Genomic DNA, 26682 nt, shown 5'->3' on the forward strand with positions numbered 1-26682 from the left:
GGTATACAGAAAGAGTGAAAATCCTTATGCGGTATTTGCTTCCCACAAGAAATGCAATTATTAACTTTGTCTGACATCGGTCTGAGGCAAGAAAAATTTCCCCAACGGGGTACTTAGCTTTAAAGAAGACTTCGGCTGAAATACTGTTCGTAAATCTCAGGAGCTGGCTGACCGGCACTTGCGAACTGCTTCTGCTTCGGGCACCGCGCAGCAAGAAAGACTGACGAAAATGGTGTTGGCTGCCTCTTTTATACCCCTGCCGCACTGTCAGGGAAGAAGCGACGACAACCGACGCAGGACCTAGACTTTGGAATTCGGCCGACCGAGGACCCGCCTGACAGCAGGATAAACCAAGTGTGATGACTGCAGCTGTATGCACGATGAACATCAATCTAGAATCTATCTAATAAATGTAAACCTCCTATGGCAGAAGCCCCCTGCCCCAACAGACCAGTCAAGGGAAAGAGGGTAAGGATGTGAGGAGGAGGAAATAATCAAATCATGTCAGGTGAAAGTACAGTCAAGAAAGAGGCTCCAGCAGATCTTCCATGGATATATCATGGAAGGATTAACTAAGTTGAGACTCCAAGAAAACATCAGGAATGAGACCAGATCAAGACTAATGTCTTACAAAGTTTTCAAAAGTTGCAGAAGCACATGTCATTTACCAGACATGTTTAAAAAAAATGCTCTGACACAGCCAGAGCGCTCATACAATGAGGTCTAGGTTGTACTGTCAACTAACTGCCATGGGATTTCCAGCAGTATTTAATACATTCAGATACCCATCTTGATAAAGTTGCTTTGGAAACTTTCTTGCCTATTAGCAATACAATAAGAAATGAGGCCATCTGAAATCCAAATGTGTTTAAGCAGTAAGTAGAAGAAACAGAAAATGGAGATGACAGAGAGGAAATATAACTCCTGTAGGAGGTGGTACAAAAACAGCTCAGGAAAGTTTTAACCAGGGAGCAGAAAATTAGTAGAATACCAAAGCCCTAGGATTAAAGACAATCGGCTTGGCAGATTTGACCCAGGTATCCATACAAGGTCTGGGCAAAGATTGCCATTTCCTTTAAATAGAACAGAGGACTACCTTGTACATCTTACTTTCATCTTCTCCCAAAATTACTCCTAAAGGTGATGCAGAAAGAAATTTAGCTTCTCACAGCAACCATAAGCACAGTTCTTTCCAATCCCTTGCATATTAATACAAAATGAAAAGGGAGTGGAGAGGATAATTCATTCAAACCTTAAAAGCCTTATACCAGCTGCAAGTAGGCCAGAGCCTTACTCTAATGCATGGATTGCCTCCCATCTGAGAAGCTGCCTATACTTCAGGAAGCCAGAAACACTAGAGAGAGGACAGACAATACAGTCAGAGTTTCATGCAACATTCAGCCTTAAGCAGCTTTAATCCAAAATATTTAGCTTTATTTATTTTATTTATTTTACATTTGTTAACCGAGATAGTCCAGCTGGATACATGTCCATTTTCAGTGGAGGCCCGGGGAGAAAAGCTCCAGAGACACAATTTTTTTTACAGTACATAAGGACACCAAGCAAAGCTCCAAAGAGACAAATATTTTCAGTACATAAAGACACACTTTGGTATATAACTCATCTAGATCCATAAGGGTATCTAGTTATTGACACTTATAGGTATAAGCAACAGATACTAATAGGTATACATACAAATCTTGTAATGCTAACACAGCTGACACATCTGGTGAACTCCTTTCAGGCCATTCTCAGCCTGTTTGGAAAAGAGCAGGATTTGCCAGTGCTGTCTTGCAGGACATGCTGACTTCCACACCCTAGGCACGTGATCAGGGGGTGTGTAATTACTTTTGCGCTCTATTTCTATGATGAATTATAACAGAGCATTATTAATACGGTAATAGCTGTATTACTGATTCATCAAAACAGAGGTCTGAACATAGGTACCATAATGTTGCACTGCAAGCTGTCTCCACTGGAATCCCTAAAGTTGGGGGACCGTATCATCCACTTCTAATGCTATCTTCCATAGTCCTGGCAGGGATGCATACTACCTGCAGTACTGTCCCAGGACCTCTCCAAGACCAAAATGACAAGACTTTTTGGTAACATCCACCTCTCATTTCCTTCACTCAAAAAAGGGGATGTGCAACGCTCTCCCTCTTCCATCAGAAATCCTGCTGGCTCTGCCAAACCAAGGAGAAAACCACCACCCTAGCAATGTTAAAAGCTCTAGAAGGTAGAGACCTAAAGCAGATTCACATCTATGATGAAATATACCCTAAAAGTAATCCAAAATTTTAACATCTGTTTTTCAAGCCTCATTAGATGGGTGTATATCCACCGAAAGCCAAATTCTATCCTGTGATAACATTCTGCAACAGTAATTCCTAGATTTGAAAATCTGTTATAGTTGAACACACAAATGTAATCCCTAGAAATTAAAAGAAATGTCTAAACCAAAGAACCCGCTTAATAACCATCACATGCCTTAAAAACAAATCAGTTCATGTTTTACCTGGTACATATACGGATGGATTTTCAGACATGCCAGGAAGTGGTTGGTAGTCATGTGGACGTCGAATTTTCAGCGACTGTCCCTGAAAAATGATGCCATCAAATGCCATAGCTTGGGTCGTCTCGTCCACAGAGCGAAACTAAAAAGCAAATCAAAATATCACCTGCAATGTCTTCATAACTGAATTGTATTATATTTTTACTTGTTTATACTGTCACCTTTCAGAAAGAGGCAACAGCAGCTATTTAAATACTGAAACTTTTTTACCCACATGCTCACAGCAAAGGAAGTACATTGTCCATGTTTTATTTCTGCATCAAAAAACAAGGAAAAAAAATTTTTTTTTTAACCCAAATGTGATGAGTGCAACAGTAAAACACGAAGAACATTAATTAATACAGTGTCAACAGTAAATCCCATACACTTTCAAAATAAGGCATCTGAAATGCAATATACAATAAAAAACTGTTTCGTTCAGAGTGAGGGGAACCCTCATACTGATGAAATTGGCAAAGGAATAAACTAAATGCTAACTCACAGTGAGACAGGGTAGGCAGGTGCAAAAACTATTTCCAGATTTTTCCCCAAGGTATCTCAGATTTCAACTTGACTGTAGGTAGCCATCGTCCCCCAAATAAAAAAACACTGTACACCATATACAGCAGAGGACATTCTCAAACCTTAGGTGTCCATGACATGCTGGCAGTGTAACACCCTTCACCTTGAAATTTGGGGTTAATACCAGAGATTTATACTTTTCTGGTTAAGTGGATTACAGGTAATTGGCAGTTGTGAAGAGGTGCTTTGGAAGGCTGAGGCAGTCAAAAGCTAAAAAAGGAGTTTCCAGCCTGCTGCTCTAATGGCCAGACACTACTACCATATGGCCTTCAGCTGGCCAGGGAGACTTCCTTAAGGAGAAAGTAACCATGCAAGTCTTATGGGAAATTAGATTCATGCAAGAGCTTTATAGAATGAATGTCATGGTTCGACTAAACGACCAGATCTAATGGACCATTTAGATTAGCTCCAGCAACAAGATCTGGATATCCAGGACTATGAATACCACCTGCAAGAGTTGGAAGCCAAGGTGGAGCTTTGAGAAAAGCTCATTGACCTGAAGATAAAAACCAAAGGACTCAAAATCATTGGGATTCTGGAGATATTAGAGGGTGCTGAGTGCAGGTCATCAATGGCCGCTACACTGAGTGAGTAGACCCCTCTACGAGAAATTGTTTTGGAACAGGCCTAGTGGGTCTTTGCACCTTGAACTTCAACCCAAAGGCTTCCCAGTCCCATACTGGTATATTTTCAGGGTTATATCTTTAAGTAGAAGCCAACAGACAAACTTCAGGAACCCAGTAAAAAGCTACTGGCCGACAGGCGGAGTATTTGCCAAGCAAAATTATTCCCTTAACACTATGCTGTGGAGGGCAAAGTTCCAGCCTGCAAGGAGTCTATGTAGGTTGAATATACGGAAATATAAATTATTGTACTCAGACTCTTAAGATAGTGCACTCAAATGGTATGGTCTTCCTGTGCCACCCTGGATGATGCAAAAAAAAAAAAAAAAAGAATAGCTGTGTAAAATTTTACCATAACCATAGATGTCCTTCTCTTCCATTTTGGAGTATTCATACTGTGGGATTTCCAGCCCTCAGGCGACCCGACGTCGGCTCCTATACAAAAGCATAAGTCTGGCTGCTGTAGGTGCGTGGAACGTCAAACGTAGGGCCATAAACCCTTGAGTATAAATGTGACGTCAAACAAACTGACTTGGTAAAAAACAGACTGCAAACAAGTAAATGAAATGGATGAAAAACACACACACTGGATTCTCAAATAACGGTTAGCGCTTTCTTTTACTAAAATAAACTTTTTCAGACAATTTAAAAAAAACACAAGTACACTTGTATACATTTACTTATCATGACATTTCCTTAGAAAAAAAAATAAGCCTCATTTTAAAGTGCCAAATCACCTTCCCACTAAAAGGCAACTCAAAAACAATTCCAAAATTAGAATGTACAAATAAATCAACATAATATTAAATCACATACAAATAACTAAATATATCTACCTATATACACAAAAATACAAAATATATAATATAAGTAAATATATAACAATATAAAACAGAATCACAATTATGAATCTAACTAAAGCTTTTAATTTCAAAATGCTTTTAATGGAAACTAAGTCATTTAAGCCCGGAGGAGCTGATTTTATGAGTTGCCTTTTAGTGGGAAGGTGATTTGGCAGTTTAAAATGAGGCTTGTTTTCTTTCTAAGGAAATGACGTCATAAGTAAATGTATGCAAGTGTACTTGCGCTTTTTTTTTGTCTGAAGTTTGCTTATTTTAGTAAACGAAAGCGCTAACCATTATTTGAGAATCCTGTGTGGTTTTTTCTTCCATTTCATTTACTTGTTATAAATGTGACGTCAGCATGCACAGATCTCAGAATTTGAAGCCCACAGAAGAGACTATAAAGACCAAGGAGAAGCAAAAGCAAATGTCCTTGCAGGGCTGCAATGAGTGTATACCCTACAGAAGACTTCACACAACTATTCTATGTCCTCCTATTCCCATGTTGCAGTATTCATACTGTGGGAGAGTACCACAGCTAGGAGGAATGTTGGGAGGTGGCTGATGTGGCAAATCCTGCCCTGGCTCTAGAGACCTGGTCCAGCTTGTAGTGCTTGGTAAAGTGTGAACTGTGGACCAGGTGGCTGCCTCCATGATGGAAGCTGTGTCCAGTCCTTTCATGAAGGCCTTAAAGGTAGCTATGCCTCTGGTAGAATGCACTCGCACTCCGAGGGAATGGTTTGTGATGACGAAAGTAGTAAAAAAAGGATGGATTTTCTGATCCAGGAGGAAACAGCTTGTTTGGAGACTGCCTTATCCAGGGTCCTGGGATGGAAGGAAATGAACAGTTGGTCAGATTTTCTGAAAGACTTGGTTTTGCCCAAGTAGAATCTCAGTTGCCTATGTACATCTAGGGAATGGAGGATCCTCTCCGTGGAGTTAGTAGGAGAAGGGAAGAAGGTGGATAGGTGAATGGACTAGTTTAATGAAAGATCATTAACTACTTTAGGCATAAAGGAGGGGTTGGTGAGTAGGGAAACCCTGTCACTGTGGAAGGTGGTCTAAGGAGGGCAAGCCATCAGGGCCTGTAATTCAGAAACCCTTCCAGCAGAAGCAACAGCCATTAAAAAAAGTTATGTACTCACCATAATGTTCCATCTGAGTAGGTACTTAATTTGTCTGCAACCTGTGGGGTGTCGGATCCGAGCCGGCAGCTTTACTAGCTAAAAGATCTCCGCTCCTAGCTCCTCCCCTCACCCATAACCCCCTGCTACATACTCCCTTTCCCCAGATCGAGTTTGCCTAAACTAGCAACCAAGACTCTCGACCAGGTACCATAACCTACTGCCTAACTGCATGAACCAATGTCATTCATAGTCAGGAAGCACGATACTGGATAGGGGGCATGGGGGGGGTCGGTTGCAGACAAATGAAGTACCTACTCAGATGGAACGTTATGGTGAGTACATAACTTCTTTATCTGAAGTAGTTACTTGATTTGTTCTGCAACAACCTGTGGTACAGAGTCCCCAGCTACTTAATAAAAACCCTGGGAGGTCCTCAAGGAAGGATATTCCGCAGCACCGCGGAGCCAAAGGAAGCCCTACTCCTGGATAGCATATCCAACTTATAATGGGAAATTAATGTATGAGAAGAGGACCAAGCAGCTGCTGAACATATATCATCCAGAGGAACTCTGGACCAAAATGCTGCAGAAGTAGCTATGGAACGAGTTGAATGGGCATGGACTCTGGAAGAAGCAGGTTTCCCTGAGGCTAAGCAAGCATGGATGATGCATTGCGAAATCCAGTTTGCTAAAGTAACTTTGGTAATGGCCTTTCCTAACGAAGGTTTGGCAAAGGACACAAACAATTGATCAGACCTACGAGTAGCCTTCGTACTGTCCAAATAAAAGCGCAGTCGTCTATGTACGTCCAATTTGTGTAATTTATATTCCCCTTTGTTCTGGAAGTTGGGAAAAAATACTGGTAAATTAATCAACTGATTAATATTTGATTCAGAGGCCACTTTGGGCAGAAAGGAGGGGTTAGTCCCGAGAGACACTCGATCCTTATGAAAAATTAGATAAGAGGGTCTCATGCAAAGTGCTTGAAGTTCTGAGACCCTCCTGGCTGACGTAATAGCGATCAGAAAGGCTGTTTTCCAGGATAAAAATTTTAATTGAACCGATGCGGCCGGTTCGAAGGGCGGACTCGTTAATGCCTGCAGAACCAATGTCAGGTCCCATGGTAGAACTGCAGTCTTAACTGTTGCTTCAGCAGAAAAAATCCTTTCAAAAACGTTTTGCATATTTTAGCTGAAGCTAATGATCCCAGCCCATCTCCTATGGCTGCCAACTGTACTTTAACTGTAGATGCACTGGCTCCTTGATGAAAAATATGGGATAAGAATTCAAGAACAGTTGGGATAGGGACAGTAAAGGGATCCAAACCCTTGTCTGTAGCCCAGATAGAAAAACGCTTCCACTTACTACTGTAAATTTTTCTGGTAGTAGGTTTTTGCGCTGCTACCAGAATGTCTTTCACTGGTGAGGAGATACCGAGAGTCCTTGCCATCAGTGGAACTGGATCAACCAAGCCGCAAGCTTGAGGTTTTCCAGGTTTGGGGGCTGCAATCCCGCAGGATGCGAAATCAGATCCGGGACGGGATCCAATGAGGAACTACACTGAGACCGCAGATAAGGGAACCAGATCTGGCGAGGGCAGAATGGGGCTATGAGGATAACTTTGCTCCCCAACCTTCGGGCTTTCTGTAGGAATTTTGTCATGAGAGGAAGATGGGGGTAAGCATAGAGGAGACCGGGTGGCCAAGCATGAACCAGAGCTTCTCTGGGGCTCTCGCCTGGTGGGGGAATTAGAGCGAAAAACTCGCTGCACTTTGTGTTTGACGGAGAAGCAAAACGATCGCAGCAATGTCGACCCCACTTGAGGAAAATCTGTTTCGCTACTAACGGGTTCAGAGACCACTCGTAAGGTGTGAGGATCAAGCGACTCAGCTTGTCTGCAAGAACGTTGGACCGTCCCGGAATGTGCGTTGCTATCAGAAAATGGTTGGTGGATATCGCCCATTCCCAAACACTCATGGCCTCCTGACAAAGGGGATAAGATCTGGTTCCTCCCTGTTTATGTACCAGACTACCGCCATGTTGTCTGTCTGTATTGCAATAGTCCCCAAGGGAAGAAGGTTGTGAAGAGCTTGCAACGCTAGCAGCACTGCCCTCATCTCTAGGACACTGATATGCAGAGCAGCCTCCAAGGGAGTCCATGTGCCTTGGACGGTTCTGACCATAGCATGCCCCTCCCACCGAGGCGAGAAACGTCCGTGGTCAACGTGGCTTGGGGTTGAGGCATCACGAAGGGTCTCCCTTCCCGCAGCTCCCGTGAGCGAAGCCACCAGAGGAGGGATTCCCTGCAAACCTTGCTCAGGGGAATAGGAGTGTCTAGGGGGTGCAGCAACAGAGACCATTGGACTTGAAGGGTCCATTGAAGAATCCTCATTCGCAGGCGTGCATGCAGGGAAAGACTGATTGCTGCCGCCATAGAGCCCAGTGCTCTCAGGACTAATTCTGCTGATGGGGCTGGGGACTGAAGAAGTGCCATAACATGACGTGACAACCTGCTCAATCTGTCTGATGTTAAGAGGGCCTGAGAGAGGTGAATATCTATTTTGGCCTCTATGAATTCCAGAACCTGTACAGGACGAAGGAAGGATTTCTGGAGGTTTATTGAAATGCCCAGATGCTGGGCAAGAGTTAGAGAATAGTCTCTGGCAGAACAAAGCTAATGGAGGCTGTGAGGAGCCCGTAGTCCAGGTACAGAAAGACCTGAATGTCCTGGAGTCTCGGGTGGGCTGCAACAACTGCCATGACCTTGGTTAACACCCTAGGGGCTGTGGTGAGGCCGAACGGAAGAACCCTGAACTGATAATGACCGGCTCCCAGCCGAAAGCGGAGAAACCTCCTGGATCGTCTGTCCATAAGAATATGGTAGCACGCATCCTGGAGGTCTATGGAGCACATCCAGTTCTCCCGAAGGGGGAGAATTGATTGCAGAGTGACCATCCGGAACTTTTCTTTGGGAATGAACAGGTACAGGGAAGACAGGTACAGGGAAGACAGATCTAGAATTGGTCTCAAGTCCCCAGTCTTTTTTGGCACTAAAAAGAACCCGGTGTAATTGCCCAATCCGAACTGGTCTGGGGGGACATGCTGGATGGCTCTTTTCTAGCAGCTTCGAAACCTCCGAAGCTGCCGCCTCCCTTTGATCGGGTGGGACATCGGGGAGGTGTTTCGTAGGAGGGGGAAGACTTTGAAAGGGAATGGTGTAACCTCTGGATATGATTCGGAGCACCCACCGATCAGTTGTAATGGACTCCCAATTTTGGAGGTGCTCTGACAGACGCCCCCCCCCCCGACTGCCTCCAGAGGGGGACAGCCGGGTAAGCCCTCAGGGCTGTTGCGAGGGCCTGTCCGAGAACGGTTCTCTAGACCCGAAATTACATGGCCCCCCTCTGCCTCTGGGCCAGCGTCCACCTTGTCCTCCTCTGCCTCTGAAGGACGAGGGGTCCGAAGCTGGACGGGACTGCTGAGACGTCCGGAACCACATCTTTTGTCCCCTCTGATTCCTAGAGAAGGATCGTTGGGGATTAGAGAAGCGGACTCAGACGGCAGACAGCGTCTTCCTGTCATTTTCGCTTTGGACCAGCGTCTTGTGGACGGTCTTGCCAAAGAGCGAAGAGCCAAAGGGTGCGGTCGCGAAGGATGCCTTGAAGGGTTCTGCAAAATCGAAAGGCGGAGCCAGGCGTGATGCCGCAAGTCAACCCCCTGCTCCGCTAGCTCTAGCAGCTCCCTCCGTGGCATGGGAGAGTAGCCGCATAGAAGTGTTAGAAATAGATTTCAGAGTGGCCATGCGAGTAGAGAAAGTCCACTTATCCTCGGCTGTCATGGACTCTGGGGGAGCCCCAGCGTATTCCTTTAAGTCTCGCTGGAGTCTGATGACGTGCTCCATGTAGTTCAGCGCCCTTATAGAGAAGGTGGCTGAAGCAAACATCCACTTTACAATGCGGTCCAACGTCTGAGATTCCCTATCCGGAGGATGGACCGAGGAACTCTCCTGTGCTAGTTCCTTCTTCGTGGCGGCCGCCACCAACATGGCATCTACTGGTGAACCCTTAGATCAAGCCTGCCTATCCGAGGGAGGGCTAAAAATTTTATCTGGCCTTCTTGGAATTGGCTCCACGGTGTCCAGTTCCTTCCACGCCCTGGTAGTAATTAGGTCTACCAGGGGGTCAGCGGGGGGGGGGGGGGGGGCGGCACCCAGGAGGTAGACGGGCCTGCAAACGCCTCCAGAAACACAGACTCATCTGAGGAAGGTTTTTGGGCAGACCACCCTCCTCTAATTCGCAACATTTCCAGGATGTCTCCAAAGGAGACATCCTCAGGGGGTGATCTTGGGGAACCTTCCCCTTCATCCAAATCTGTGTCTTCCGTAAGGGACTCGGGGGAGTCCAGGTGACTCCTTTTGCACTTCAGTTTGCGAGGAACCTCCTCGGTGGGGCTATCCGAGGAGGGCTCGCCCACGGGGCCCAGTTCCTCTAAGGGAACTGGAGTGTTGATGCAGGCTGTCCCAATGGCCGGATGATGGACCCAAATGCGTCGGGGGGGGGGGGGGGTACGGGTGGATCAGACACCCGGACCGGGGATCTGGAAGGTCTCGACAGAACCCTCTCCACTACCTCGAACCCCGAAGGCGAACCGCTTTCCCCAGGCTCCGAGGTAGGGATAGGTGTCGGAGCCGAAGACACACCTACCCCCACGGATCAGACGCTCTGCTCTCGGCCCCAAGAGCTAGGATCAGACAAGCTCGAGGGCACCGTCGGTGTCGAAGTAACCGGTGCTGTCGGCGCCAACTCCCAGGTTCCGAAACGGCCCGGATCAGACTGAGACCCCAAACCGGTCAGAGAAGGAGCTATCTGGGTAAAGAAAGGGGCTGCTCTCCCCCCGGAGGGGGGTGAGGCAGGAGCACCCCCATCTGCATTTGAGTCTGCAAAAATCGACGCATCATCCGATCCATGTCAGTGTCGGTCAGGCTCCTTGTCGATCTAGAAGAGGTAGTCGAGGCGGGCCGGGAGGGCCACCTCGAAGACCTCGAGGGAGACCGGTACTCCTCCGGCAAGAAACAAGGCGAACGGAGGCGAGAGGGAGAGGATCCGGAGGCCCTCGTGGAGGGACTCGTAACTTCAGATGGCGGGTCCGAGGGATGAGTCTCAGCCCACCTCTTATGCTTCTCTCTATGCCTCTTCTCCTTAGAGGAAGAGTCCCCTGACCCTGAGAATCCGAGGGAAGTTGAGTCACAGACAGGGTAGGGGGCGGCCTGTGCCTTAGAGGGAGAGGAAGAAGAATCCTGCGGTAATAATCCCGCCAGGATTAACTTGTTCCTCCTATCAATGGTGGCCCGGGGGTTAAAAGCTGCACAAATTTGGCAGCTGGTGGACAAATGGGCCACCCCCAGACAAAGAACGCACTGGCTCACCAAGTTCGCAGACGACTGCAAACTGGGCGCCATAATCAACTCTCCAGCTGACACAAACATCCTTCAAAAAGGTCTCACAGAGACAGATAACTGGTGCCAGCGCCATGGTTTAAAGCTAAATGCCAACAAAATGTATAGTCATACCCTTTGGCAAAAACAATGTGCCCACAAATTACCACATAGGCGGTAACCCATTAAGTATAGAGAAAGTTATTAGGGACCTGGGGACCCAAGTTGACAGCAATCTCTCCTTTGAAAACCACATTGCCAAAGTGGTTAGAAAGACCTTCTACATAGCCCACCTCATCACGAAGGGTTTCACATCTAGATCAAGAGAGGTAATCGTGCCCCTTTATTCATCCCTCATCAGGCCCATCATAGAATACAATGCCTCTTTTGGGATGTACCTTACCCGACACCTGCAGCAATTAGAAAGACCCCAAAAGTATATCACCAAGAGGATCAAGGGTCTCAGATGCCATATGCTTCTCGGTTAAAAAAATTCCAGCTCTACTCAGTTGCATACCGCCTACTTCGAGGCGATCTATGCCTGACATACAAAGCTATGTCAAATCCAGAATTAATGGACATGCTCCACCTCAGTAAATCTAAATCCCTTAGAGCCACACGCTAGAGGGACTTGAACCTCAGCACAGAAATAAATAGAACTTGCTGGAGGGACAGGTTCATAACCCAGAGGCTCCCTTCGCTCTGGAATAGAATTCCAGTTCATGTGAGGCAGAGCACCTCACTGAATCTCTTCAAGAAGAATCTCGATAGGTGGATGGGGGACTGTAGGTTTGTCCCAGGGATTACTCCCGTGTCACTATTAGACAGAGGCACAGTAAACTAAACCTTAAAAAGGGCACAGTATACTCAAATCAAGGGGTGGCGTAAGCCATACAGAATCGGGCTAGGCTTATAATTGCCCCAGGGCAGATAGCCTAGTATGAACCTATGAGTGTGGCCATCAGCTGGGGAAAGCTTACGGCCATACTCAGTGCACTTAGAGAATATGGCTTTGGGCCCTTCAGCCATAATACACAACACATACACTAAGGGGAGGTAAATAAAAATTAAGAAAAAATTACCACAAGATTTTTAAACTAATAATACTACACAACGACTAGGGTGCTAATACACACACACAACGAAAAGCAGAGTCTAACAACGTTTTTTTTTTAAACCAGTAAGTTCACCCACGCTTAGGAGCTCTTCACTTGAAGCTTCTCAGCCGCGGCAAACGAGATCTGGGGAAAGGGAGCATGTAGCAGGGGATTATGGGTAAGGAGAGGAGCTCGGATCTTTTAGCTAGTAAAGCTGCCGGCTCGGATCCGAAACCCCACAGGTTGCAGAACAAATGAAGTAACTACTTCAGATGTATGGTTTCCCATGTGCACATTGAAGAGATGCTGTGCTGGTTGGCTCAAAAGGAGGGAGGGTAAGCTTTTCTAGTACTAAGTTGAGATCCCAGGGAGGAGGAATGAGCTTTCTTGGTGGTCAGATGTGTAAGACCCCTCTCAGGAAAAGTTCTACATCCAGTCTAGAGAGAAGAGGCGGCTGTAAAGGCAAGCATGCAGAAATTGCTAACAGACTGATTTTGACAGGCTACAGATTGATTTTGATAGAAGAGCAAGCTAGCCCCTCCTTAATGAGTCATAAGGTATAGTTCAGGATAAGGGGAGGATCTGCTAGAAAGGATCTGCTAGAAATTAGTCCTCGTTTATCAGAGAACACCATCTCGAGAATCTCTGCCATTTAGACAAGCATTTTTTTCTAGTTGTTGGTTTCCTGGCCTCCCTCAGGACAGACAGCACGTCTTCCAAGTAGTGCTGTCTAAAAGGGATCAAGTGTTGATCACCCACAGAGTTAGTTGTAGTACAGACAATTGTGGGTGCAGGAGGGATCCCTGTTGCTAAGTTATTAGGTCCACCTGGTAGGGTAACTTGTGGTGATTGCCCTTGGCTACTGAAAACAGAAGGGGAAACCCGTGTTGCCCTGGCCAATAGGGATTCACCAGCAAGACTTTTGGTTGTTCCCTCTTGATTTTCAGGACGACCCTGAATTAGAGGGAAGGGCAGGAAGGTGTATAGGTACATTCCCTGCCATGAAAAACTGAAGGCATCCACTCTCCAAGCTAGTGGTGAGTGGGTTCTGCTGAAAAATTTGTTTGTTCTGGGGTGAGGCAAACGGATCCAGTTGTGGCCTGCCCCACTGGTGGACTGTGTGTAGGACGGTATCCCTGTGCAACATCCATTCGTGTTGCAGAGATGTGGTTCTGTAGAGCAAGTCCGCTTGCTTGCTTTCCTGAGAAGGGATGTATGAAGCTTTCAGGAAGATGTAGTGTTTCGCTGTCATTTCCCAAGATTGGCAGGGTAATCAGACATAGGCAGTATGCCTTTGTCCCTCCTTATGTACCACATGACAGTTGTGTTGTCTGTCACAGTGTGGAGAATTCCTGGTTGCAGGAATGAAAACTTTTAGAGCTAGGACAGCAATCATCACCCTGACATTCTTCTGTTTTTTGCAGGGCAGGGGTCCATCACTGTTGTACCTTGTAGCCCTGCAGGGTTGACCCCCATCCTAGGTCTGATGCATCTGTGTGCATAGACTGGGAAGTGGGCAGAAGTTGAAGAGGAATTCCCTGGCTGTTGGAACCCTGCTGAATCCACCACTTCAGCTCTAATTTTAGACAGGGCAGAAGGGGGATGAGTTTGTCTAAAGGCAAAGTGCCACTGGAATTTCCTCATGTGCATCCTTGCTAGTGGGAGCATGGGAATGGCTGCAGCCATGAGGTCTACAGGTTGGAGAAACGGTCTTACAATTAGATGTGATTCTGTCAATAGTCTTAGAAAATGGGAGGAGAGGAATTGTACCTTGTCTGGAGGTAAGGAAAGATCTCATTAGATCTGTTCTGATTCTGCACCCTAGGAAAACCTTGTCCTGTTGTGGGAGGAGAGGATTTTTGGAGGTTGAGTGTGAAACCCAGGTTGTTTAGAAAGGATATGGTGAATTGAAGATTTTCCCGGAGGGAGGACTGTGATTCTGCCAAAATGAGAATGTCATCCAAGTAAGGGTAGATTCAAATTCCCTTGGTTCTGCAGTGGGCAATGGCAGGGGCCAAGCACTTTGTAAAAAAAACTGGGTGCCATAGACAAGCCAAAAGGCAATGCAGTAAACTGAAAATGAGAAGAGGGCCCAGAGAAGCGCAGGAACCTCCTGTGGTATGGTTTGACTGGGATGTGCAGGTATGCATCCTTTAGGTCAAGGGTACCCATGAAAGCTTGAGGTGGAATGAGGGGTAAAAGTTTGAAGGGAGACCATCTAAAGGAGGGAACCTGTAGGAACAGGTTTAGGTAAGAGAAGTCCAGGATAGGTCTCCATGGGCCATCCTTTTTTGGGACTAAGAGGCGGGAGTAAAAGTCTCGCCCCTCCTGACCTGAGGGAAGTGATTCTATTGTTCCCTGGGAGAGTGGTTCCTGCAGGATGGGAGGAAGTAGAGGGAGTTGATTTTGGGAGAGAAGGGAATCCTTATTGGTGTAGGTTTCTCTTCCCTGAAAAGCTAGTATCCTTTTTGGATGAAGGAAAGAACCCACTGAAATGTAGTGATGGTTTTCCAAAAAGGGAGGCATTGGGTAAGGTGGGTGGACAGGAGCACTTGGGCAAGGCAGTCACGCAGAGGAGGGCCCCCCTCTATCTGGAAAGGGTAAGTCTGTTGGGAGGGGTTGTGGATGAGGGGGTCTGGGATAAGGCAGTCTCAGAGATCCCCTACATGGTCTGGCAGTAAATGCGCGAGATGTAGAAGTGGCCCTTCTAACAAAGGATGTTTTGGCAGGGTAGTTCCTGTAATATCTGGGCACTGGAGACACCAGCAAGTGCTTAATGTCCTGCAGTTCCTTGCTTTTTTCTTGCAAACTTTTAAATAGTTCTGCAGCATTTCTGCCAAACAGAAGGTGGTTATCCAGAGGCGCATCCATGATCTTGGCTTAAGTCATCTGGCAGAGGTTGTAGTCTGAGCCAGGAGTATCTGCACAAGGTGGAAGCAGTGGCAGCAGATCTGGCAACTGCTTCTGCAGCAACATAGCTGCAGCGGATAGTGTGTCTGGCTACCTGGGTAGCCAGTGACAATTTGGAGAAAATGTCAGATTTGGCTGGAAAGTCTGGGGTGGTAGCCAGCAAAGTGGAGGCCTGAGAGACTAGGTCTAGGGCATACTTCACCATGCGAGTTTGGTAGCTTATAGCCCTGAAAGCCAGGGTAGAGGAGGTGTATACCTTTTCCCCCATCCTGTCCATGGTTTTGCTCTCTATGGGATGGCAGTAGGGAAACAGAAGGCAATTGCCTAGACTGTCTGGGGATACTGCAATAACAGTTGGGTCAGCCAAAAGTGTTTTTTATGAGGAACTTGTAGTCATCAGGGACTTTGTAAAACATATCCAGCCTGTAAGGGGCAGGAGGTTGAGAGCTTGGGTTCTTGGAAACCCAAGTGAAGGCATCCAAGAAAAATGGGAAGTACTGGAGGGATGGCTGAAGGTGAATGGGAGTTGAGCTGTAGAAGCTCAAAGTATCTTCTCTAGGTTTCAAAAACTGAAGTATCCCACTTGAAACTCTCATTTTTGAGATGGTCTCCCCAAATGACAAGCCCTCAGGTGAGGAATCCCCATCAATAAGAGTCCTCTTTAGGTGAGTAGTAGTCTGGGAGAGGCAATCTGTAAAACACAGGAGACAGATTCCTCACAGGAGGAATAAGACTGTTCTGGGTCTTCCTGGGAAACTGTTTGCTGAGTAGATGCTAAAGGCAGGGAGGAGGCAGATGCCGGCCTAGGACTCAATTCAAGGATGCTGGTGGGAGTAGGGCCAGTAGGCTTAAGAGCCATAAAGGTCTGCATCAAGGAAGAAGTGAAGGACTGCCGGAGGCATCGGACTCTAGCATTTAGTTTTCTGCTTCCTTTTAGGAGAGGGTGTCTTGTTGGGCAAGGAAACAGAGGCCTGCACTGGTGTAGAAGTCTTGGTTGGCCGGTTCAGCCATGGTTCACCCTAGACATCGGTTATGACCGATGTCTGAGTTAACTCTGCAGATGAGCTGTCTGTGGGTACTGGCACGGCCTCTTCAAGAAGAGCTGTCGGAACTGGAGTAATCGGGTGTCCTTTGGCCCTTAGAATAGTAGTCAGCAGGACATCCGAAGGCAGAGCAGCATCTGGAGAAAGCCTGTAAATCGTGGCCGCCTTCCGCGGTTGTTCGGCTTGGGCAGCCAACTCGGGATCCATCCAAAGCATGAGGCGTTTAAGCATTTGGTTTTCAAGAAATAGATTTAACGTGGACAGACAGCTGTGCAAGGTCTTGGGTACAAAAAATTGGCAAATAAAGCAGGCCTTGTGGTCATGCTCCTTACCTAAGCAAGAGAGACAGCATTTGCGAGAGTCTGTGTGAGGAGTCTGGCGCCGGCAACTACATTTACTCTTTCTCCATCGGCTAGAGAAAAACTACAGCAACAAAGCTAAAGCTTAAGTATGAAAAGGTAAAAACCCCAATGGGGTACTTATCTTTAGATGTCTTCAGACGTAGGAGCGAAGTGGTCGAAGTAATAGTCTGTGGCTGAAAAGTTCTGAGGTGTGTGTGCCAACATATATACGCAAGGTTTATGGCCCCAAGTGTGACGTCTCACGCACCTACAGCAGCCAGGTTTAAGCTTTTGTATAGGAGCAGACATCGGGGTCGCCTGAGGGCTGGAAATCCCACAGTATGAATACTGCAACATAGGAATAGGAGGGCATTGCTTGTTCAAACCTCCCAGATGGTCTCTGTTGCAAAGTATGGGTAGGATAGAATATGGTGTTGACAAGCTAACCTTCGGCTTATATAATAGCAGTTATCTTTCCAATGTTTTGGGAAAAATGGGCATTCAAAGGAAGTCCATAAAGCATCCCTGGCTACCCAAGAGGTACCCAACTGTTTGAGGGATACTGGACTATTAAACATGTTTTTCGAGCCCTAGCCTACGAGTTAACTTCTGTCAGTTGTTAAACACCAGTATGTTTGTTTTACAATCCTTTGCATAGTAAGCATCTTTGCAGCCACGATCACTGGCCAGAAATGTTGTATTAGTCTGTTTTTGAAGTGTTAAATCTTGCAAAGCTGCTGTATTAGTGTCACTGGGAGGGCACATGCAGGTGCGAAGCTACAGAAGCTGGTAACATGGGATATCTGCTAGGTGTGTGTATGACATTCACTTCAATGGTGGCAGCTAGTCACATTTTTGTTTTTTTCCTGCTCAAATGTTCTCAACGGTTATCAAACATATCTGTATTCAAGGTTGTTTTTCTTTATTAGTTAACTGCACAGTTTACCATGGTGCCTGTTATGTCTATATGTTAGTAGATTTTCACATTTCTACTATATCAGGTACATGCTTATAAGAATGTGTCTATGCAGTATGGCTGTTTCAACAAGGTGGATATGCATCACATTATAGCAGACATAACAGTTTCTTACTATATAGATATGCTGCTATTATTTGCATAGAATATTAACAGTTTAACAGATAAGCATACGGATGTACATTTTTTACATATGCAATTGTTTTAAACCTCACTGTTTTGCTGCAGGAAACCCATTTAACAAGACCAAGAACACACGAGATTTTTTTGTAGAGTATGTGCCTTAGGATGTTTTTAGTTCTCCACGGCCCAGTACTGGCAGAAGCAGAATGATTACACTATGGATAAGGGGACAGTTTTTTCAACTCAGTGATGTGTTCCTGGACAAAAGATCAATGTATGTCTTGGTGAAGGGAATCAGTTAATGGACATGTTAACTTTACTAAACATTTGTTGCCAGGTCTCCACCCACGCACCTTGCATTCGCTTATAGGATCATGGGCAGCACAGCGCAAACGGACTAGAATCTGGTGCTCTCAACCAAGGTGGTGTCTGGCGGCCTGAGAACCAGAATGATACCAGCTGCAGGAAAGATTCTTCCAAAATGATTTCAGGGTACTACTACCACTATATGCTGCTCTCACCTGCCTAGTAGTTTTTCAACAATACCATCACCAACTTAAGCATACTGTGGTCCACTGTAACAGTGAATTAAAGCAGATCTCTGACTGTGCGTCAAACTGGTCACTTGAACAATGCAATTGTGGCTACAGACATTATCTAAACTAATGGCAGTTGCATGCGTTGGTGTTTGGTTGACTGGGACAGAGTGCAACTGGTTTCTCTAATGTATTCCTCAACTTCACTGCCCTTTTCCTCCCTATTTACATTGTCCTCTGTAAAGCAACAACAATAAAGCATGTACAATTTTTATAATTCCCCTTACTTCTGTAACAGAAGCCTACCTTCTCATACTGTGATGGTTTCGCTTACAAAATTATTCTCTCACGTTTGAATAAAGCTTGCTGGAGTCGCCCAATTACTGACATCGAGGCCAGGCAGTGCAGGTACTTTTTTTTTTCAGTTCCCTCCTCCCAAAGTGACATCACCACAGCCGTCATCTGATTCTAACTAAAACAACAAGACCCACCCATTCTGTGATGTCATGGCTCCCTTGTCCTTCCCCCAGCCTGAGTGCGGTTCATTTTATTCAGTAGTAGTGTAGTAACACCGATGTTTGGTAACACAGAAATTTGGTATGCATACTTGTGCATTCTGCACGGCAAATGATGCTTAGGTGGTGCATCGCTTGCATACTTGATGTTGTATTTGCACCAGATACTGCTAGTGTGCAGTGCGGGAATAGAAATATTAAAACATTACCCTGGTATCAGAGGTGGCAGTGCAACATATTCATAGTGGCTTAACATGAGAGTAGCTCTAAGCAAGCACCATGTGAAACCTGAACAAGCACCTGGAATTATTCAGTGCAGCTTCCACACCTTAAGTCTGAAAATGAATTCACATACTCACATGAACAGGAGTAGCTGCATATTGATAGCTAAAGGTGTATGGACATGTCGGGTGGTACTACACTGCAAAACTGGTATGTAATGGTAGAGATATTTGGAAGGCATGAGCAAACACACCAGTATATTAAAGCCATAGCACCAACTGAACTGGAAGCTGGCAAATAGATTTAGTAAGGGATTCTGTCCATGCGCAAACATCATATAAGGGGTGGCGTAAGCCACAATAATTTGGGCTAGGCTTATAAATGCCTTAGGGCAGATAGCCTAGTATAAACCTATGAACCTATGAACATTTCAACAGTGATTCTTTGCAGTGGCATCCATTATCTGATTCAAGGTAAGTTAACCTTGATGTCCTTTATTTAAAAAAAAATAATCAATAAAAAATTTACTTTGTTATAAGTGACTTCTGGACACAAGGAAAAGCAAGGGGAAAATATAGCAATGTGGTTTGTATGTACAAAGACAAATCCAGGGACACTGCAAAAGTTTTTTTTTTGCAAACCAACCAGTGGAGTAAAAACATATGAAGGCAAACACTGCATACCAACACACTTTGCACATGTACATCTCAATTTTTAACAAGGTGGAAGCATGAAGTGATACCTTAACACTTAAATTAATAAAGATCTAAACTGGTTAATAGTATAAATGTTTTATTCTTTAGCTCCTTGGTGCAAGACCTTACTGGATGTGATTGCAGTCAAGTAAGGCCATGGCTATAGTGCAGCAAAAAAATGTCCCCTCTAACAAAGGAAATGCAAGAGCAAAGATTAAATTACATGAGTCAAGCACCCTGCTGAGATCTGCCAATCAATGGAATTACCAGGTCAAATTACCCTCAGGACTTTGACAGCTACAGAAGCTAAGTGTTATGGGGAGGGGAGAAGTAAATGGACTGGAATTCATTGCCTCACAAATTAGTGCCATTTAAACTAAATTAGAAAAAAAGGCAGCAGTAAACAGCACTTTGAGTGTGTTCTGTGGCATTTGCACTGTTTCTGTTTTAGTAGTCATCCAGCAGCAGGGAATGTTACTTGCACTGTTCTATTTTACTCAGTACTTTGTACGCATGCAACATCTATGAAATGACAGGAACTTTAGGCAAACGGAGGCCTGCATGATGTAACATTTTTGAGCCAAACAATGATTTCTGGGATACTGTATGGCAACCTGATTTATCCAAACCACGTCAATATGCCAGCCTCCAGGTGGTCAGCGTCTGGAATTACATATAAAAATATTTAAAATCCTGTAAATAATCCCAGAGTGCTGTTAAAGTGTAGGAAACATCATGCCATGATGTTTTAAACATGTTTTTTTTGAGTCTGTGGGTGCGGTACTCCTTTAAGAATGCCCTTCAGAAAAGTACAGTTGTGTACACAACATAAATGTAGATGTTAGAGTGTATTCACTGTTGCAGTCATCACCTGTGGGTTATCTCTGCTGTGGTAGCCCTCGGCCGGACCGAACACCAGTCTCAATGTTTTTCTGCATCGGCTGCTGTCATTTGCTGACTAACGTCAGGTTATCAAGTGCTGTAAAGGAAGGCAACTGACTATTACATCAGTTTTTCTTGCCCTAACCAGTCAGAGGCCCAAGTAAATATGGTAAAATGGTCCTGCTGGCTAAAAGCCACCATTAGAAGCTTATGTCTCCCTAAAGAAAGAAATGGGGGAAGGAGGGAGGGAAACCAGGACTGCAACAGTGAATACACTAACATCTGCATTTATAGTAAGTGTACACAACTGTACTATGTTCTTAGTGTTTCACTGTTGTAGTAGTCACCCGTGGGAGGATTCCCAAATTGGAGAGGGGTGGTAGGATTAGTAAGAGACCTAGGAATGGGTCAGCACGCCCTGCAGAACTGCAGAGGCAAACCCTGCCGTAGCCTTAGAAAATAGAGGTAGGTGGTAATGCTTGGCAATGGTATGGACAGAAGTCCAGGTGGCAGCTTCCAGGATTGTCCCTGGTGGGAACTCCTCTGAGGAATGCTGTGGAAGTGGAGGCTGCCCTAGTGGAATGGGTTTGAATAGACTTTGGGGGGGGGTTCCCATGTAATCTGTAGCAGAAATAGATACAGTGTGACATCCATTTGGAGATGGTTTGTTTGGAAATGGGCTTCACCTCTGCACCTAGTGCAAAGCTGACTAGTAGTTGGTCTGTGTTCCTGAAGGGTTTAGTATGGTCCAGATAGTATCTGAGCTGTCTGGGCACATCGTGAGTGCAGAAATATTTCCCCCTTGTTTTAAAGGTTAGGAAAGAAGGTGGGTAAATGTATGGCCTGGCTGAGTCTCACATTAGATACCACCGTGGGCATAAAGAAGGGATTAGTCTTCAGGGAGACCCTGGAAGATGATGAAGGGCTCAATGGTCATCAGTGCCTGAAGTTCTGAAACCCTTCTGGCTAAGGTGATAGCCAAGAGAAAAGCAGTATTCCAGGAGAGGTATCTTAGTTCTGCAGAAACAGCAGGTTCGAAGGATGGTAAGGTTAGATTTTCCAAAACATAATTCAGGTCCAGGCTGGGGTGGGTGGCCTTCAGGGACATTGGATATAAGAGGCCCTTCTGAGGAATTGTTTAATCAAAGGATGGGAGAACAGGGGCTGTTCTGTATCAAAATTAGCTGAAATGGCTAAGGTGTGGATTTTAATAGAGAAGGAGAGGCCGCTAAGTAGTCCAGGCTAAGGATGGAATTGCCCCCTCAGGAGCAGAATCTTTTCCATTTTCCTGTGCAAGATTTTCTGGTGCTGGGCCTTCTGGCCTCTGTGATGATGTCTAGGACCCGTTTGCTTAACTGGGTCCCCTTGTTTCCCTTTAGAGTATTAGCCATGCTGACAGTTTGAGAGTCTGCAAGTCTGGGTGAAGCAGCACCCCACCTGAGTCAAGAGGTCTGAGATCAGGGGAAGTTGCCTGGGAAGCTGTAAGGTCAGGCTGGGCAGTAAGGGGTACCAATATTGTCTAGGCCAATCTGGAACAATGAGGATGGCCTTTGGCCTCTCCTCCCTTATTCTGATCAGTACCTTGGGAATGAGAGGCAGAGGAGGGAATGCGTACACAGAGGGTGTTCCAGGGGTAGGTCAAGGCATCCACCTTCCACGCTAGGTGTCTGTTTTGATAAGGAGAACCCCTGGCTTGAGATGGGGTTTGAAGGATGTCAGAGGCTTTTGTACTGCCATCATTTCCTTCTGGTTGTTGTGTAAGGGAAGGTTGCTGGGCATTCCAAAGAACTTGGGTGCAATCTGGCTTCTAGGTGAGCGCCCAAGCAATGTTTGAGGCATCGGTGGTAATGGTCTGCCCGGTGAGGGTGAAGGAAAGACCCTTGTTACGGGCACAGGTGCCTGCCCACCAGAAAGACACGGCCCTTATACAAGGGATCAGAGGGAGAGAGATCTCTAGAGGCGGAGTGTGCTGACACCAAAGGTTCTTTAGGTACTACTGGAGTTCTCATGTGAAACCTGGCCAGAGGAATTAGAAGGATGTAAGATGCCACGTACCCAAAGGCTTACATGAATTTCCTCGCAGTGAGGTGACTTCTGGAAGCCAGCTGGGCAAAGTAGAGAGGCAGGAAGCTCTGCTTTTCGGGGAGATAGGAAGGCCATTTGGGATGGTGTGTCCAGCAGTGCTCCCAAGAAAATTACCTTCCTGGAGGGTCTTTGCTTTGATTTCTTCTCGTTGATGGTGTACCCTAAAGGAGGTTAGGAGGGTTTTGGCAGAGGAGGTCCTTGAGGAGCTTTTCTCTGCAATCTGCCTGAATGAGGCAGTCGTTCAGATAAAGATAAATCTCTATATTTTTTTGTCTTCAAAAGGCAATGGCCGGGGCTAAGCATTTGAATACCCTGGGAGCGGAAGATGAGCCAAAGGGTAGCACAGAGAACTGAAAGTGTTGTGAGCCTGCTCTGAAGTGAAGGAATTTCCTGCAGGATTCCCTTATGGAGATGTGGAGGAAGGCATCTTTTAGATATAGGGTAGCTAACCAGGCATTTTTTTTTTTTTTTTTTTTATCAACATAGGCAGCAGCTGCTGCAAAGCTAGCATTCTAAATTTGGTGACTGCCAGGGAGGTGATCAGAATGAATAGATACAGGATGGGGCACCAAGTGCCCTCTTTTCTGGGAACAAGGAATAGTCTGGAATAAAGGCCTTTGCCCGTTTGATCTGAGGGGACTGGTTCTACTACCCCTTGGGATATGAGGGTTTGTACTTGTTTCAATGCCTTTGCCCACTGATTTGGAGGCAAGTCTGAGTGCCCTCTTGGAATTGGGAGTTTGGTGGAGAATTTGTATCCCAAGACCCACTGATCCTTTGTTACAGAAAGCCAATTTTCTTTGCAGAGGGAGAACCTTCCTCCTAATTTTTGGTGAGTGAAAGGGGGGGGGGTCACAGAGTTTTTGCTATAGAGGGATGGCTTAGAACTTCCTGCCTTAGGACTGAAGTGGTCCACTGTTTGGTTCTCTGCTGTCCCTGGGATAGGAGTCTGGGTGGTCTGTCCCTGCGGGGCTTACCTTGCCCCAGTCTGCTAAGCATGACAGGACCAGTGCTTTGAGGGAAAATTCCTGCTGAACCCAAGAGGTTGTACCTGAAAGAAATCTTTTACTCTTTGCATAGACTTAGCTTTGTCTTCCTTTTTTTTAAGCACCTCTTCTGCTTTTACTCCAAGGGTGCATCAATAATTTAGATTTGAAATCTGGAAGAGGTTGTTCCTTCAACCATGCATGTACCCTAATGACAGATCCTGACACTGCTGCCCTGCTTGAGGCTTCAAGGGTGTCATATCCACAGTGTAATGAGTGTTTGGCCACTTGACAAGCAGAGTGCAGTAAATCTGCTCTTTCGGATTGGCACAGTCAGGAAAGGTTGAAATCTTTTGTTTTAATAGTTCCAAAGTGTTTTAATTTAACATGTGGAACTGACAGTTGAGTACTGTGATAGCTAAAGTTGCAGAGGTGTACACCTTTTTACCCCATCTGTTCAGAGCTCGGGAGTTCTTGTAAGAAGGAATAGGATTCTTTGCAGAACTAGTCTTAGTTCCTTTTGGTCCCTGTGTAGTGACCTCTGAGTCTGCAGCAGGATTTCTGTACAGGTATGTGTGAGAATCCAGTACTCTGCAATACCAGTCAGGTTTTCTGAGAGCAGGTGGGAGGGCGTCAGGAGCTTAACTGGATTCATAGAAAACATCATTCACCACTTCTAAAATAGGGGGGATGGCCAGGGGTCTGTGCTGGGGCAGGTCTAGAAACTCTTGTCTTTTCTTAGACCGATGGAAGTCTTGGGATTCGCAGTGGAAATGTTCCCCAAGGGTGTGAAGGGTTTCCCCAACGGAAAGATCTTCTGGTGGGGAGGCAGAAGGAATGGATTCCTCTGCACCTGAATCCTCATAAGCAGTCGGAGGTTGTTTCTCTTCAAAATCTGGATAATCAGACTACTCAGAATCCTGTTCTGTCAGTATTTCAGGAGAAAGGACTTTTCCTTTTAGAAGTTTTAGCCTGATTACCCTCGATAAGGGTGATAAGATCCTCCGCAATTTTAAGCATTTGAGCTTGGGGTGGTGGAGCAGGAGTAAAATGGTGGCTTGAGGTAGACTTCTTAGGAGTGGCCTTGCTTCTACGCCTAACAGTATCCATCGGTCCAAGAGAAATGGTAGTTGGATGAGACTACGTTTTTTGTCTAGATTCGGTAGTGCGAAAAGCCTCTTTGGAAGCCAGTGGCGTGGCAATGGACTCAACCGAGGCAGAGACAAAGGCTCAAGACAAAGATTTCTGTGGCATACTGGACTCCGAAAGGAGTCTCTGTACAGGCATGCAAAGGTATCGGATCGGGCATCAGGGGATGTGAAGTGGCCTCACTGAATTCTGGAGAACTGATTACCTGCTTAGCGGTAGAGTCATCGGAAACCTTAGCCTTGCGTTTTCGGATGGTCTACGGACTGCTGGCTGACTGCTGGCTGACTGACGCCAGTTCAGAATGCGAAGACGGTAGATAAAAATAGCTGGCTACGTTAAAGAAGAGACAGAACTGGCAAAGAGGGCCGTCGTGGTCTGGGCCTAAACAAGTGACGCAGTATAAATGCAAGTCTCTGTGTGGGATTTGCATTCCACAGGTGAGAACTGTTAACTTTTTCTGACACTGGTTAGTGCACAAAAAAAGGATCCCTCAACAGGGTACTTAGCTTTAGACGTTTTCAGCTGTAATTCAAACTAGTAGCGACTGACCGGCACACTTGCAAAAGTACAGTTGTGTACACGTACCATAAATGTAGATGCTAGAGTGTATTCATTGTTAAAGTCATCACACTTAGGTTTATCTACCTGTAGGTAGACCTCAGTTGGCCAGAATACCAGACACCAGACAGCTACGGTTGGGTGGCTGGAGCTAAACAGCATTAGGTGCGGCTATAAGGCCCTGCAGAACTGCAGTGGCAAAGCCTGTCCTGGACTTAGAGATGCAAATGATAATGCTTTGTAAAGGTGTGAACTGAACTCCAAGCAGTAGCCTCTAGTGGAATGAGACCTAATGCCCTTGGGTACAGGGTTAACATGGTGTAAGTAGCAGAAATGTATGCAATGGCTTATCCACTTTGATATGGTCTGCTTTGAAATAACCTTTCCTTCTAATCCTGCAGCATATGCCACTAGTAATTGCTCAGTTTTTCTTTGAGCTTTAGTCCTGCTCAAGTAGAATCTCAGCAGTCTGTGCATGTCCAAGGAATGCAGAATTCTTTCCCCCTTGTTCTGCGGATTTGGATAAAAAGGTTGGCAGATGAATAGTCTGGTTAAGAGCCACACTGGAAACCACCTTAGGCATAAATGTAGGATTTGTCCTTAGAGACACCCTGTCTGGGTAAAATATGATAAAAGGCTCTACAGCTATGAGGGCCTGTAGCTCAAACTCTTCTTGCTGAAGTAATTGCTAGTAGCAGAGCGGTTTTCCATGACAAGAACTTTATCAGCGGTAGCCGTTGGTTCAAATGGAGGTAGGGTGAGCTTTTCCAAAACATAATTGAGGTCCCATGCAGGTATTGGTGATCTTCTAGGAGGCCTTAAATCTTTGGCTCCTCTAAGATACTGCTTTAGTAAAGGATGAGAAAAAAAGAGTGGTGGCTCTGTATTGTAATGAGCCGAAATGGCAGAGGCATGAATTTAATTGAACAAGATAGGCCCTTGTCAAGCATCTCCGTTAAATATTGTAATATCGGAGGAAGAAGCACAGGCTAGACAAGCTGCTACGTCGTGGTCTGGGCCTAAACAATGTATGCAATAGGAGTGGAAATCCTTATGAGGTATTTGTTTCCCACAAGATAAACAGTTACTAACTTTCTCTGACATCGGCTGAGGCAAGAAAGAGTCCCCAACGGGGTACTTAGCTTTATAGAAGTCTTCGAAGTAGTATTCGGTAGTAGTAATCTCTGGATCTGACCGACCGGCACTTGCGAACAGCTTCTGCTTCGGGCGCCACGCGGCAAGAAATACAGAGGAAAATGGCGTCGGCTGATGCCTTTATACCCGAATAACTGCCGCAATGACGTCGGGTGAAGTGCGACACCAGCCGAAGCCAGACCCAGACTTTGGAATCCGGCCGACCGAAGGGCTGCCTGACGACAGGACAACCCATTTGTAAAGACTGC

General features: G+C 45.8%; 1 protein-coding gene across 1 annotated transcript in view; it reads right to left on the minus strand.

Annotated features, from left to right (window-relative positions):
* Window positions 1-26682, minus strand: part of U2AF2 (U2 small nuclear RNA auxiliary factor 2) — a 529844-nt gene that overhangs the window by 392447 nt on the left and 110715 nt on the right. The window contains exon 3 of the mRNA XM_044080728.1: window positions 2519-2657. Coding sequence (XP_043936663.1) covers window positions 2519-2657 — 139 coding nt within the window. The remainder of the gene's footprint in view (window positions 1-2518; window positions 2658-26682) is intronic.

Source organism: Protopterus annectens, chromosome 1.part1 (assembly GCF_019279795.1).
Source record: "Protopterus annectens isolate FY-2018-M chromosome 1.part1, PAN1.0, whole genome shotgun sequence".
In the NCBI taxonomy this organism is placed as follows: Eukaryota; Metazoa; Chordata; order Ceratodontiformes; family Protopteridae; genus Protopterus; species Protopterus annectens.